A 10990-nucleotide genomic window follows, 5' to 3' on the forward strand; every position below is an offset into this window, starting at 1 on the left:
TTGCAAAATCACAGGAAACCCATCTTTATTAATGACACAGTGCTAGTGTATGTGAGAACAGTCATGCACTAAAAACAAGAGCTGATTGCCACTGCTTATCTGAGATATTCTCCTAATTACCCATATAATTCTGCAGCAGTCTGTACAGCACATTTTCTAAGTTGTGTTTCATGGGGGGATTCATGATGGGGGTAGTTTCTCGGGTTACGGCTGTGCCTCCTAATTTGACAGCACCCTTCGGAGGTTGCAAGAATTCATATTGCCCCCGAGACAAGTTGCGCTCCTTCCACATCACAAGTCAGAGGTGGCATTTCCAGACACGGCACAGAAAATTCTTTTGGCACAGCAGAGACAGGGAGGGAAATAGGCTTGCACAGGTGGATGTCAGTGAAAATGGTCAGCTTTCATACTCATGCTGCTTAGTGCCAGACGTTCAGGCTTCCACTTACAGCAATAACAATGCCAGAGGCATAAGGGTGTAGTTGAGGGGAAGCTGCTTTGAGCTGGATGTTTTCTTTTTGGGCCCCAATTACCAACATCAAGCTGTACCCAATCCGGAAGAGAATGAAGAATATAGATTGCGCCAGGATACAGGTTTCTCTGGCAGGCTCTTGGTCTTCATTGCCACAGTCCCACAGAAAGCTGCTTGTTTATAGTATAGATATTAAAAAACAAACCCCAAACCCAGGCTGGAAACTGCAGTCGTTGGACAACATTTGTGCTCATGGGATGACCACATGACACAATGTGCAAGGAAAGACATTTAGGATGATTTCCATCGGCGGAGAGAGTATATCTGATGGATCACATACAACAGGGTAGCTACAAATGCAAATACCTACAAATGGAAAAATACATCAGCCAGTTAATTTTTATTATACGGCATGAGTTCCTGATCTGAGCAAATACACTGTAAGGCATTATATTTCTATTGACTTTTGCACATTTGGAGGCATTCATGGGACTGGTTTCCTCCTCCCCCCTCCAAAGGTTGGTGCTAATCAAGATTTGCCCTTGGGGCCACCCCACAGTCTTCCACTTGCCAGACACTCACCACAGCAGCAATGTTCTCCTGGTAGATGGTCCACCACCCAGTGAAGGTAAGGACATCCCTTAGTCTAATGGTGTAGTAGGCTTCCAACACAGCAGCACTGAGGTAGAACAGTGCTGCTGTCACCTGGCAGATGACATCCTAAAAAACAGGGATTACACACTGTCATTCCCAAGGAGGGAGCATGCTGGGAAGGGAAAAACAAGAGGAACCCACAACAAGCAAGCCCCAGGCTGCAATTCAGAGTGCAGTAGGGGGACAAAAAGGGGAAAATTGTCTATGAGTGATGGCAAGGAAGGGATCAGCCCTGAGGTTTGCTGCGTCCACTTACCAAGGTGACCCAGGAGCTGCTGCCCCCGTGTGCCCCACACATGTAGAGGAACAGGAGGGTGGCGGTCATGACAAAGCAGAACACAGAGACAAACATCACCCAGCCCAGCAGTGTGGGCTCTGAGACCTTTGAGGCGGCAATGAGGATCCAGACAAGACCCCCAAAGATCTGCAAACACAAGTGGGAGAAAGGGTGAGTGTAGGATGACTGCCTTATCCATAACGGTGCCAAAAGCCAGACACTGCACACAGCAATAGCAAAGCCTGTGAGTTCTTCCGAGCCTCTGCTCAAATCTGGGAGCATCTGCCTCCGGTCTGGGCCCCAGTGAGCCTCACCACACCCCTGCCTTCAGGAGTCACGGCCATTCACCGCCCCAGTGTGCTGAGCAGGCTGGTTCTGGCCGTTTCTGAAGGCTGGTTTTGGTAAGAAGGGAGCTTGTTTCAGGACACATCCTCCTCACACCCAGCGCAGTGGCTCCCTGAGAGGCGTTGTGCCAAACCCAGCCCACCAACACGAGCAGCGCAGTCGCGGTGTGGTGGCCATGGCCTTAATGAAGGCCTTGTGCAAGCTTTATCCTGAGAGGAGAACGAAGAGGTTGAAGTGAGGTAAATGAAGCCAGTTTTACTCTGTGGTAGGGGAAACAGGGCTGAGGCTCCCAGCTCTGTGAAAGCACTCCTGGGAGCACTGTCTGGGAAGCAGGGTTTGCTTTGTTGCTCCAGCTATTTGGGTCGTCCTACACCACAGCTGTGCAAGGGACTCTCATGTTGAGGAACACAAGGACAGCTACAGCTAGACTCCATCCCTTCTCCACCAGCAGGCTCCTACACAAGAGGATGGCAGCATCGTGGCTAGTTCCATGGAGTGGCTGAGCTGTAAGCAGCGTCATTGCGCTAAAATGCACGCAGTAGGTTTTCTCTGCAACTGACCAGCCCGCATATTTCTTGAATATGTGCAAAAATTCAGGCTGTGCCCCTCAGCTGAACCCGTACTGTGAGGGGACATGAACGTGGCATTTAGGGACGTGGCTTAGTGGTGGATTGGGTAGTGTTAGGTTGGTGGTTGGACTTGATGATCTTACGGGTCTTTTCCAATCTAAATTGTTCTGATTCTGTGCGAGCAGTGCTGCCACAGGGACTCATGCCTCATCACCAGTTGCTCTTGGTTTTTCTGGTTAATGTCCAGAGGAAATATCATTCTGGTGACCAGTATGTGATGATCAACATATATGATGGTCAGCCTTTGCCAGCATCTAACACCAGCTTATCCCAATCATGGTATTTCTGTTTCCTTGGAGGCATTTTTGCAGGTCAAAAGGAAGCACCAGAGTCATTGCACTCAGACAATGACACATCAGTCACGTCACCCCAGGTTTACAGGGGAGACTTCCCTGATTTCATTAAGCATATCAATACATTAGATCAAGGATGTGACTTTAACTTTACGAGTATCTGGGTGAAAATGGTTCTGCTATTTTGATGCACCTTGTAATGACCAAAGACCAACTGGCACCTGAACACCAACCCAGGCCCTGTATGGCTGACAGCTTGAGTGCATTGCAGCTAAAGATCCTGGAGAAAAACTTGCAGTTGTTCCTTTAAAATCCAACGCAGTCAGGGTGAGACATGAGACTTCTCAATTCCCATCTCTCCCTTCTGTAGGATATTTCTCACTCAAGCAAATATGTTTGACGTGTTTGATTGCTGATTTTGATTTTATGGCACTGCTGTTCATTCGGTGAACTCATAAAAATCAAAGGATTTCAGCAACAACCCACTGCACACTGAAGACCACAATCTGATAAAAAATTAACTTTTAAATAGCCTTTTACAATACAAACAAAGCTGTTTTCAAATTGTTTCAGCTTCTCCACATAGGCCCAACTGCTAAATTTTGTCCAGATATGCAGAAAACTCTTTAAATAAAATAGATGACAAGAATTAAACCCAGCCTCCCAGAATACAAGTGATAGTTCTTCATCAACAGCCAGGTGTGGCAATCATCTGAGCTGTTGGCAGGACCTTTTGGCATTATAGCAACCATCTAAGAATCTGAAATGATTTTTTTTTTCTGTGTAGTTACCATATCAACCCACTGCAGATAACCTCAAATTCCATAGAGGATTGAGAAGCTCTTTCTCCTTTTCCTGAATGCTGTGATTCAAGGGAGCCACCTCCTTTGTACACAGTAGAGAGAATAAACCTGCACCTGAGAATACACTTGGAGTCATACACCCCAGCGATGGAGAAACCCTGTTCTGCTGCATGCCTCCTTGCTGGGTGGTGCCCGAGCCTTTAGGAAGCACATTTCCAGACCTTCCTCAAAACACAGGGTAGGGTATTTCTTTCTGGTTCATTAAGCAAGCTGCCTCACCAAATTCCCTGCAGACAAGCAAACAGCTCAAGGCACAGCCGGTTCCATCAGCACACCTGGGTGGACATCATGCTCAACACCAGGACTGCCTAGCCAGTGTCTGCCCAGCCAGAAAGCCCCCGGGGATGTGGCATCCTCCTCCATGCAGCTGCAGGAAACCTGGATTTTGTTATCAGAGCCTGGGCACGGGGACCAAGTCCTCAAAACGTATCTGGGTGAGCTGAGGGAAAAAGCCTTTCTGCACACATCAGTAATGCCTGCTTTCCTCTTTGCTTGTCTGCTATCACTTAGAGAATAAAGTAAATGCTGTAAATCCCAGGGACGTGGACGGGGTTGGGGGACGGGGAAGGCTTTGTTCCCAAATGGCAAAGTCGGAGTTTTTGGCATGAAATAACCTAAACTCCGTCCTACAGTGTGCAGCCAAACCACTCAGTGCTGGATGAAAAGCCTCTCAAACTGGCATGAGAAGATCAGGTTTCATCCGCAGCAGCAGAGGACACAGGAAAAAAGTTTCTCCTTGAAACATTTCCATCTTTCAGTCGGTGCTCAGAACAACAGCTTTAATTACCTGTGCCAAATCCTGTGAAATACTAATCTTCTCCCAGTCAATGAGATTACAATATGGGAAAAAGTGGTATGTGCTCGTCCACCCTTCCCTCACCCCCATGCCCGGCTCCAGCACTGTACTTCCAGCCCAGAAACACCTCAGCTTCAGCAGAGAGGCTTTTTGCTGCTGCAGTTACCCTACCCAGCTTTCACCCCCAAAGCAGGGGGGTAAGCATTTTAACCTCTGCATGCTCAAACCACCTACCAATTAATTTGCTCGATTTGGCTACCTAGCTTAAACCCACAAGCAACCCCTGCAAATCTGTTAGGCAGCAAAGTAGAGAAGGTTTTCAGAGGTGCCACAGAAATCCCCTGCGGACTGAAGGGGAGTTTTAGAGCCCCAGTTTAAGGCTCGTGGCTTTCTTTTAGGCTGTCCCCAGAGACTTATGGCTTAGGGACCTGGCCTGGCTTCCAGACCATGCACTTTCGGGTAAGACCCATCCCTGGGACACCTGCAGCACCCAGCGTGCTGGGTGCCCCACGAGCAGCTTCTGCCCTCCCTGGGGGGGGGAAGCTGGCACTCACCAATTCAGGAATGAAGAGCACATCTGGGAAAGTCGTCAGGACGGCCAAGCCGCTGGGCAAAGAGCTTCTGGAAGTTGCTGAGGACATCATGAACCTCTCCTGCAGTGACAGTCGGCCACTCTGGAGGCAGCTGCCAAATGCAGCCCACTTCCCTCTCTCTCTCTCTCTTCCTCCTTCCCTCCCCTCCTGCCTGCTCTTCCCTCCCTCCTTCACACCGGCAGGTGAAGACAGCTGCGAATGTCACAGGCGTGACCACGTATTGCTCTGCGCCTGGCGGGGGCCCCACGCAAGGTTTTCAGGAGACGTGGGCAGCCCTGGGGCGTTTTGAGCACAAGCAGGGACACACCACTCAGGGCAAGTCCTTGGGCGGTGGTGGGTGGCACTGGTTCACGTCCAAGGGCAACAAGGGTGATCTGTGCCCGTCCTGCTGGGCAGCATCTCTCATCCCCTTTGTTTGCACAGTCAAGTCAGTCGGCTTGTCCCCCACCCTCATGAGCTGGCCACAGCAGAAAGCACAATGGCAGGTGGCAGAGCAAGATGGGACGTGCCAGCCACCCGCAATTGTTAGGGCTGGGAGATGTCCCATGGGGGGGAAACGTATCCCCAGACAGTCATGGGCAGCCACATTGCAGGGCCACCACCTCCATCATCCCAAAAGGCCAAAGTAACAAAAATAGCCTAAAATAACGAGATTTGCCAAGCTATTTGTCTTCCCCTTTTTTTGCTTTTTTAACCTGGAGTTCATGTGAGTGAATCATTTCCCCTTTCCATTATTTGGGGTGTTTACTTCTTATTAACAGGCTTACACAGATACCCAGCAAAACCTCAGCTATGAAGGCCAGGGCCAAAGACATGAAACATCAAGAAATTGAGCAATGTGGCCGTCGTGGCCTAGCCACTGCTGTGCACCAGTGACCCATAGAAGAAACACCCGTTTCAGCCTGTCCATGCTGCTTGGCCTTCGGCAGCTGCTCCCAGGCACAGGGCTTTGGTGCGGGGTCTGGAGCAGGAGGAGTTGGTTGCAGATTCTTAGCATCACAAAATCATGGAATGATCTAGGTTGGAAGAGACTCCAAGATCACCAAGTCCAACCATCAGCCTGGCCTACTGAGTCCCATCAGTGAACCATGTCCCTTAGCAACACGTCCACAAGTCTCTTAAATACCTCCAGGATCAGGGACTTCGCCACTGCCCTGGGCAGCCCGTTCTGTGTTTGACCACTGTCTCCAGGAAGAAATTCTTCCTAACATGCAATCTAAACCTCCCCTGGAATAACCTGAGGCCACCACCTCATGTCCTGAGGTCTTGTCATCTGAGAAAATAGACTCACACCCTCCTTTCAGGTGGTTATGGGGAGGGATGAGGGTTCTCGTCAGCTTCCTCTTCCCCAGCCTAAGCAGCCCCAGTTCCCTCAGCTGATCCTCATATGTCTTGTTTCCTAGTCCCTTCACCAGCTTTTTTTGATCTTCTCTGTATGCGCTCAAGCAACTCAATATCCTGGCTTCTTTTGGAGCAGGTTGGCAGGCAGGTGGGAAAGGTGAGAGCTCTGCAGGGATGAAGGAAATAAATGCCTGTCCATGGAGGTTTGGGACAGTGAGTGCAAGAGAGAAAGGCAGTGGGAAAAGGAAGAAGCAGTGGTGCAGATGGCTGGAGGAGGCTATCAGATCAGAAAGGCTGGACAAACCCTCAAACCCTTTCTATGAGCAGATTAGGTGAGGGAGATGGTGCACACTTTAGAGGAGAGTCACAGGGGTGATCTCATGCCCTCTCTACTTTATTTTACATAATACTCATGAGAACATGACCTGAAGGAGAAGGGATCCTCTGGCATGTGCCTGAGCCCAGTTGGAGTAGCCAACCTGTTTGAACAACCATCTCTGGGATGTTCTAGAAGCACTGCATTGTTTATGAGCATCTGTGACCTTGGCATAATGTGCCACACAGACTCCAGAGGTGCCCAAAGGGGCCTGACCCACACAAGGCTGACTTGCAGACCACTGGGCAACAAACAATAGGACAGAACAGCACCAGCATCACTGCCAGCAACAGGCTGGCCACCAGTGAGTTCCTGCTACTCGATGATCCTACCAGAGAAGTCATGGGGGAGCAGAACCATCAGTTTTGGCAAGCATGATCCCAAAGGAAAATGCTTCTGCATGGAGATCAGCATGCTCCCAGGAGCACAGCCATGTCCAGGTGGTTCTGAAGACCTCCAAGGAGGAGATCCTACAGCCTCTGTGGGCAGCCTGTGCCAGGGCTCTGTCACCCGCACAGCACAGAAGAGCTGCCTGATGGTCAGGGTGAACCTCCTGTGTTCCAGTTTGTGCCCACTGCCTCTTGTCCTGGCACTGGGCACCGCTGCATAGAGCCTGGCTCTGTCTTCACTTGCATCCTCCCTTCAGGTATTTATAGACATATATATAAATGTGTAACACTGGCCTCAGCTCATGATCCGGGGCAAAACTGGAGCCCTGCTCTCACAACACAACCTGAACCCAGGGCAACGAGCTGGCCCAGTCCAATGAGCAATGATGTGTGAATCTTGGACAACGGAAAGGAGCTGCGTTTCCCCTGAGGATGACCTAGGGAACAGGAATGAGTTGCCACGGCAGTAACAACATCCTGAGAAACCTTTGTTTGCACCCAGCAGAGCCTTAGCAGGGAGGGACCCGGGGCTTTGCACAGAGGCGGTGGCTGAGGGCTGGTGGGGCTGGGTGTCAGCTGCTGCTTTGGCCTGAGGCTCCTGGGGAGGAGGAAGGGACAAGGAAAAAAAAGAGCAGGATCTGTCCTAGGGACCCTGTGCAGGGCTGCTGTGACAGAGGGACAGCTGCCCTGGTCCCGAGGGTGCGTGGAGCCCTTCTTGCAGCTCAGCCAGTCTTAGCAGTGAGCACAGCATCACAACAAGGGCATGATCCTGGCTGAGAGCAGCCCCAAAAGAAGCTCCGCCGGCCCTCCGACTCACAAGTCTCACAGGCTGTGCCAGTTTCTGATGTACTAGAAACACCCCAAAATTCGCAACTGGTTTCGCTTTTGCAACTGGTTTCCACCTGTTACTAAAGGAAGCCCCATCAGCCGTGCACACACAGGGCACAACACGCCTTTCCTGTGGCGACAGCACCCTCCAGCTGCTGCCTCTGCAGCGCAGCACCCATGGTCCTGCTGCACCCATTGCCTCTGTGAGAGCTCCTTGCAGATATTCCCTGATATTTAGCCTCTCGCCAGGATGCATCAGGGCCCAAGCAAGGCATTGGGGACATTACAGAGATCCTGAGCCTCTCTCCCGGTGGATGTCAGGCCCCCGGAGGAGACAGCAGTGGGAGCAGCAGGGTTGGAAGCTCCTTTCTGCGGCCGCCAGGACTCGCGCCACTCATCCTTAATGCTGCCACTCGGACCCAGGAAAAGGCCCCGCGATATCACAGAGCTTTTCGTGACATCACCGCTGAGCCAATGATGTCATCAAGCCCATGATGTCATCAAGCTCTTTCCACCCAGACCCCCGGGGATGTGCCTGGGCGCAGGGTAGCAGCCAGGCCCAGCCTGGTGACCTTTCCTGGGAAGGCAGCAGAGCCATGCTCAGACCGGCCTTCGCTGCCGTCCTGCTTTCCATGGCCCCTCTGCTCTCTGCCGACCTCGGCTTTGGAGACTGGTCCCCCTGGAGCAGGCTCGGCCAGGATGATCTCCCCCAGGACCCAGAGGCTGGGTGCACGGTGCTGCAGCCCTCCCACCTGCTGTGCCCCCTGCACTGGCTGTGTCCTGCCTTTGCTCGGCTGCAGCTAACGCCGGAGTCCCTGGAGCTGTTTCACACCTACAGCCAAGCCCTGTGGCCCTTCTGCGGGGTTTTGCTTGCGTCCTGGCTCTGGCACAAGGTCAGGAGGCGGCGGAGATGTGTAAGTGAGCGTGATCACAGGCAGGGTGGTGCTGGGCCACTGGGAACGGGGAACTGCCAAGGCTTTGGGCCAAAGACCCTTAAACCAAGGAATAAAAACCAAAAGAAGCCTCAGCAGAACGCCAAGGGTGCTCCACATCTTCTGCGGGTCTTTTCCAGCCTCCCCAGGAGGCAGAGCTCGGTCTCAGGTTTGGAAGGGGAGACGAGGACATGCTGCCCTGCAGGGATTGAACCCACCAGCAAGAAAATACGGGGGCCACCTCAGGTTTTCTTCACATGTCCTGCTGCCTGGGGCAGGCCAGTGAGGCTGGAGTTTCAGGAGAAGATGCCAAGACCATCCCGACGGGGCTCAGTCCCCCAAGGCCCCTGCTCATTTCTTTGTCCCCCCTGCTCTGCTATTTCCAGGAGAAGCTCCGGACAGCCTTGGTGTCTGTGGGGACCGACTGCCAGGAGTTCACGTGCTGCAGCCACGAGGCCCTCCACCGCCTGGCAGCAAGCACGGCCCTGATGAGGCGCTACCTGCGGCACCTCCGCCGCCTCCACTGGCAGGAGAGCGGGCACAGGCTGCACGAGAGGAGGCCGGAGCGGAGCACAAAAAGGCAGAGAAAGGTGGAAGATGAGCAAGAGGAGGAGAGGCTTATGTCTGCCTGTCTGTACAACCCCAGCTACAGCAGGGCTGCGGGCGTGCTGTGTGATTAAAGGGAATTGGAGAAGGGTGGAATGGTTTGGGTTGGAAAAAAACTTACAGAGCATCTGGTTCCAACCCCCTGCCATGGGCCCAGACACCTCCGACCAGACCTGGTTGCTCAAAGCCCCATCCAGCCTGGCCTTGAACGCCTCCAGGGATGGGTATGCCTTCATCTGTGTGCTTGGAGGATGCTTCCCAGGGTTGGGTCAGGGTTTAGGGTTTTGGTTTAAAATTAGGGTTCTTCCTTGTGTCAGCAATTTGCTTAAGATCTTGTTTTCCTTGACGTCCCTGGAGAAATTCAATTCTATTTGACCTTTAGCTTTCCGTATTTCATGTTTGAGCAATGCCCCTGTAATCCTCCCAGGTTAACGATGACCGTAAGGCTAAGCATAAACCACATCCTAATTGTAGCCCTAACCCCAACTCAAACCCTAAGCCTATCCTTTTATCTAATCCTACACCACACATTAATTCTGTCTAGAACAAACCACAAACCCTAACGGTAAACCCAAAACTAACCCTCACCCTAAATACAACCCTGCACTGAATCACAGAATGGCTGAGGCTGGAAGTGAGCTCTGGGGGGCATCTCATCCCGTTCATCCCCCCCGCAGGGCCACCCAGGACTCCATCCAGGCAGCTTTTGAAAATCCCCAAGGAGGAGACCCCACAACCTCTGTAGGCAGCCTGTGCCAGTGCCCCATCACACGCAGAGAGAAGGAGCATTCCCTGATGGTCACAGGAACCTCCCATGTTCCAGTTTGTGCCCATCACCTCTTGTCCTGGCTGGTAAAGACTGAGACAAGGATGAGATTGCCTGGACAGCCCCACCACTTCTCCTTCCCAGTGGCCCTAAGGAGAGGGTGCAGACAGGCTTCACTCCTCTTCTGGGGCAGGGACCCCATTTGCTGCATAGGGGGAGCAGGGCTGAGATTTCCAGCCCCGTGAGGCTGAACCCAATGCAGGACTTGGAGCAGAAGGAGAGGAAATCAGTCCTCTTTCTATCATCTGCCCCCTGGCACACGTCCCCTGCCCCAAAGGACCTCCAGAGGCACCAAAATAGATCTACAACTGTCCAACTACCCCCATCTCCAAGCAACTCCTAGCACCCTTACACCCTTCCTCCTCCTCCCAGGCTATCCCTAAGCCCTGAGAAAAACCCTGCATCTCCAGTCCCACAAAGCTGCAAGATAGATCTGCCTTCTGCTGGGTACCAGATGTTACCTCCACCGACATGCAAGCACATGCACAGCATCCTGCCGTGCATCTCTCCCAGAAACAAGAGCCCTATCACTCTGTGTGGTCTGGCACCCTGCCCTCTTTCTCATCATTTCTCGTAACTCTTGCTGTTCCCTGAACCACCCAGAGAGGGAACAGTCATTCTGTTCCTGGGTGAGACCCCAAACCCCCACCAATTTCATAAATAACTACTGGGATAAGCTCGTCTAGGTCACACCCTCCTCACACCAAAAACGACTTGCTTGCCCTTTGCACCCATATCGTGTCCGCAATAGACCACAAAGAGACTTGTGC

At 52.1% G+C, this 10990-nt stretch overlaps 1 protein-coding gene across 1 annotated transcript; it reads right to left on the minus strand.

Annotated features, from left to right (window-relative positions):
• Window positions 1-5298, minus strand: MAL (mal, T cell differentiation protein (MAL blood group)). Its single transcript, XM_084513214.1, has 4 exons — window positions 4884-5298; window positions 1383-1550; window positions 1055-1192; window positions 1-838 (listed from the first exon to the last, which is right to left on the minus strand). The coding sequence occupies exons 1-4, from the start codon at window positions 4971-4973 to the stop codon at window positions 764-766; spliced, it is 471 nt and encodes a 156-aa protein (XP_084369340.1). The 5' UTR covers window positions 4974-5298; the 3' UTR covers window positions 1-763.
• Window positions 5299-10990: the final 5692 nt, after the last annotated feature.

Source organism: Aythya ferina, assembly GCF_964211825.1.
Source record: "Aythya ferina genome assembly, chromosome: 3".
In the NCBI taxonomy this organism is placed as follows: domain Eukaryota; kingdom Metazoa; phylum Chordata; class Aves; order Anseriformes; family Anatidae; genus Aythya; species Aythya ferina.

Coding starts and splice junctions, on each gene's coding strand:
- MAL (XM_084513214.1), bottom strand. CDS start 4,973: ATGATGTCCTCAGCAACTTCCAGAAGCTCTTTGCCCAGCGGCTTGGCC. Junction 1,551..4,883: donor TGCTCTTCATTCCTGAATTG/GTGAGTGCCAGC, acceptor TTGTGTTTGCAG/ATCTTTGGGGGTCTTGTCTG. Junction 839..1,054: donor AGGAGAACATTGCTGCTGTG/GTGAGTGTCTGG, acceptor TTCCATTTGTAG/GTATTTGCATTTGTAGCTAC.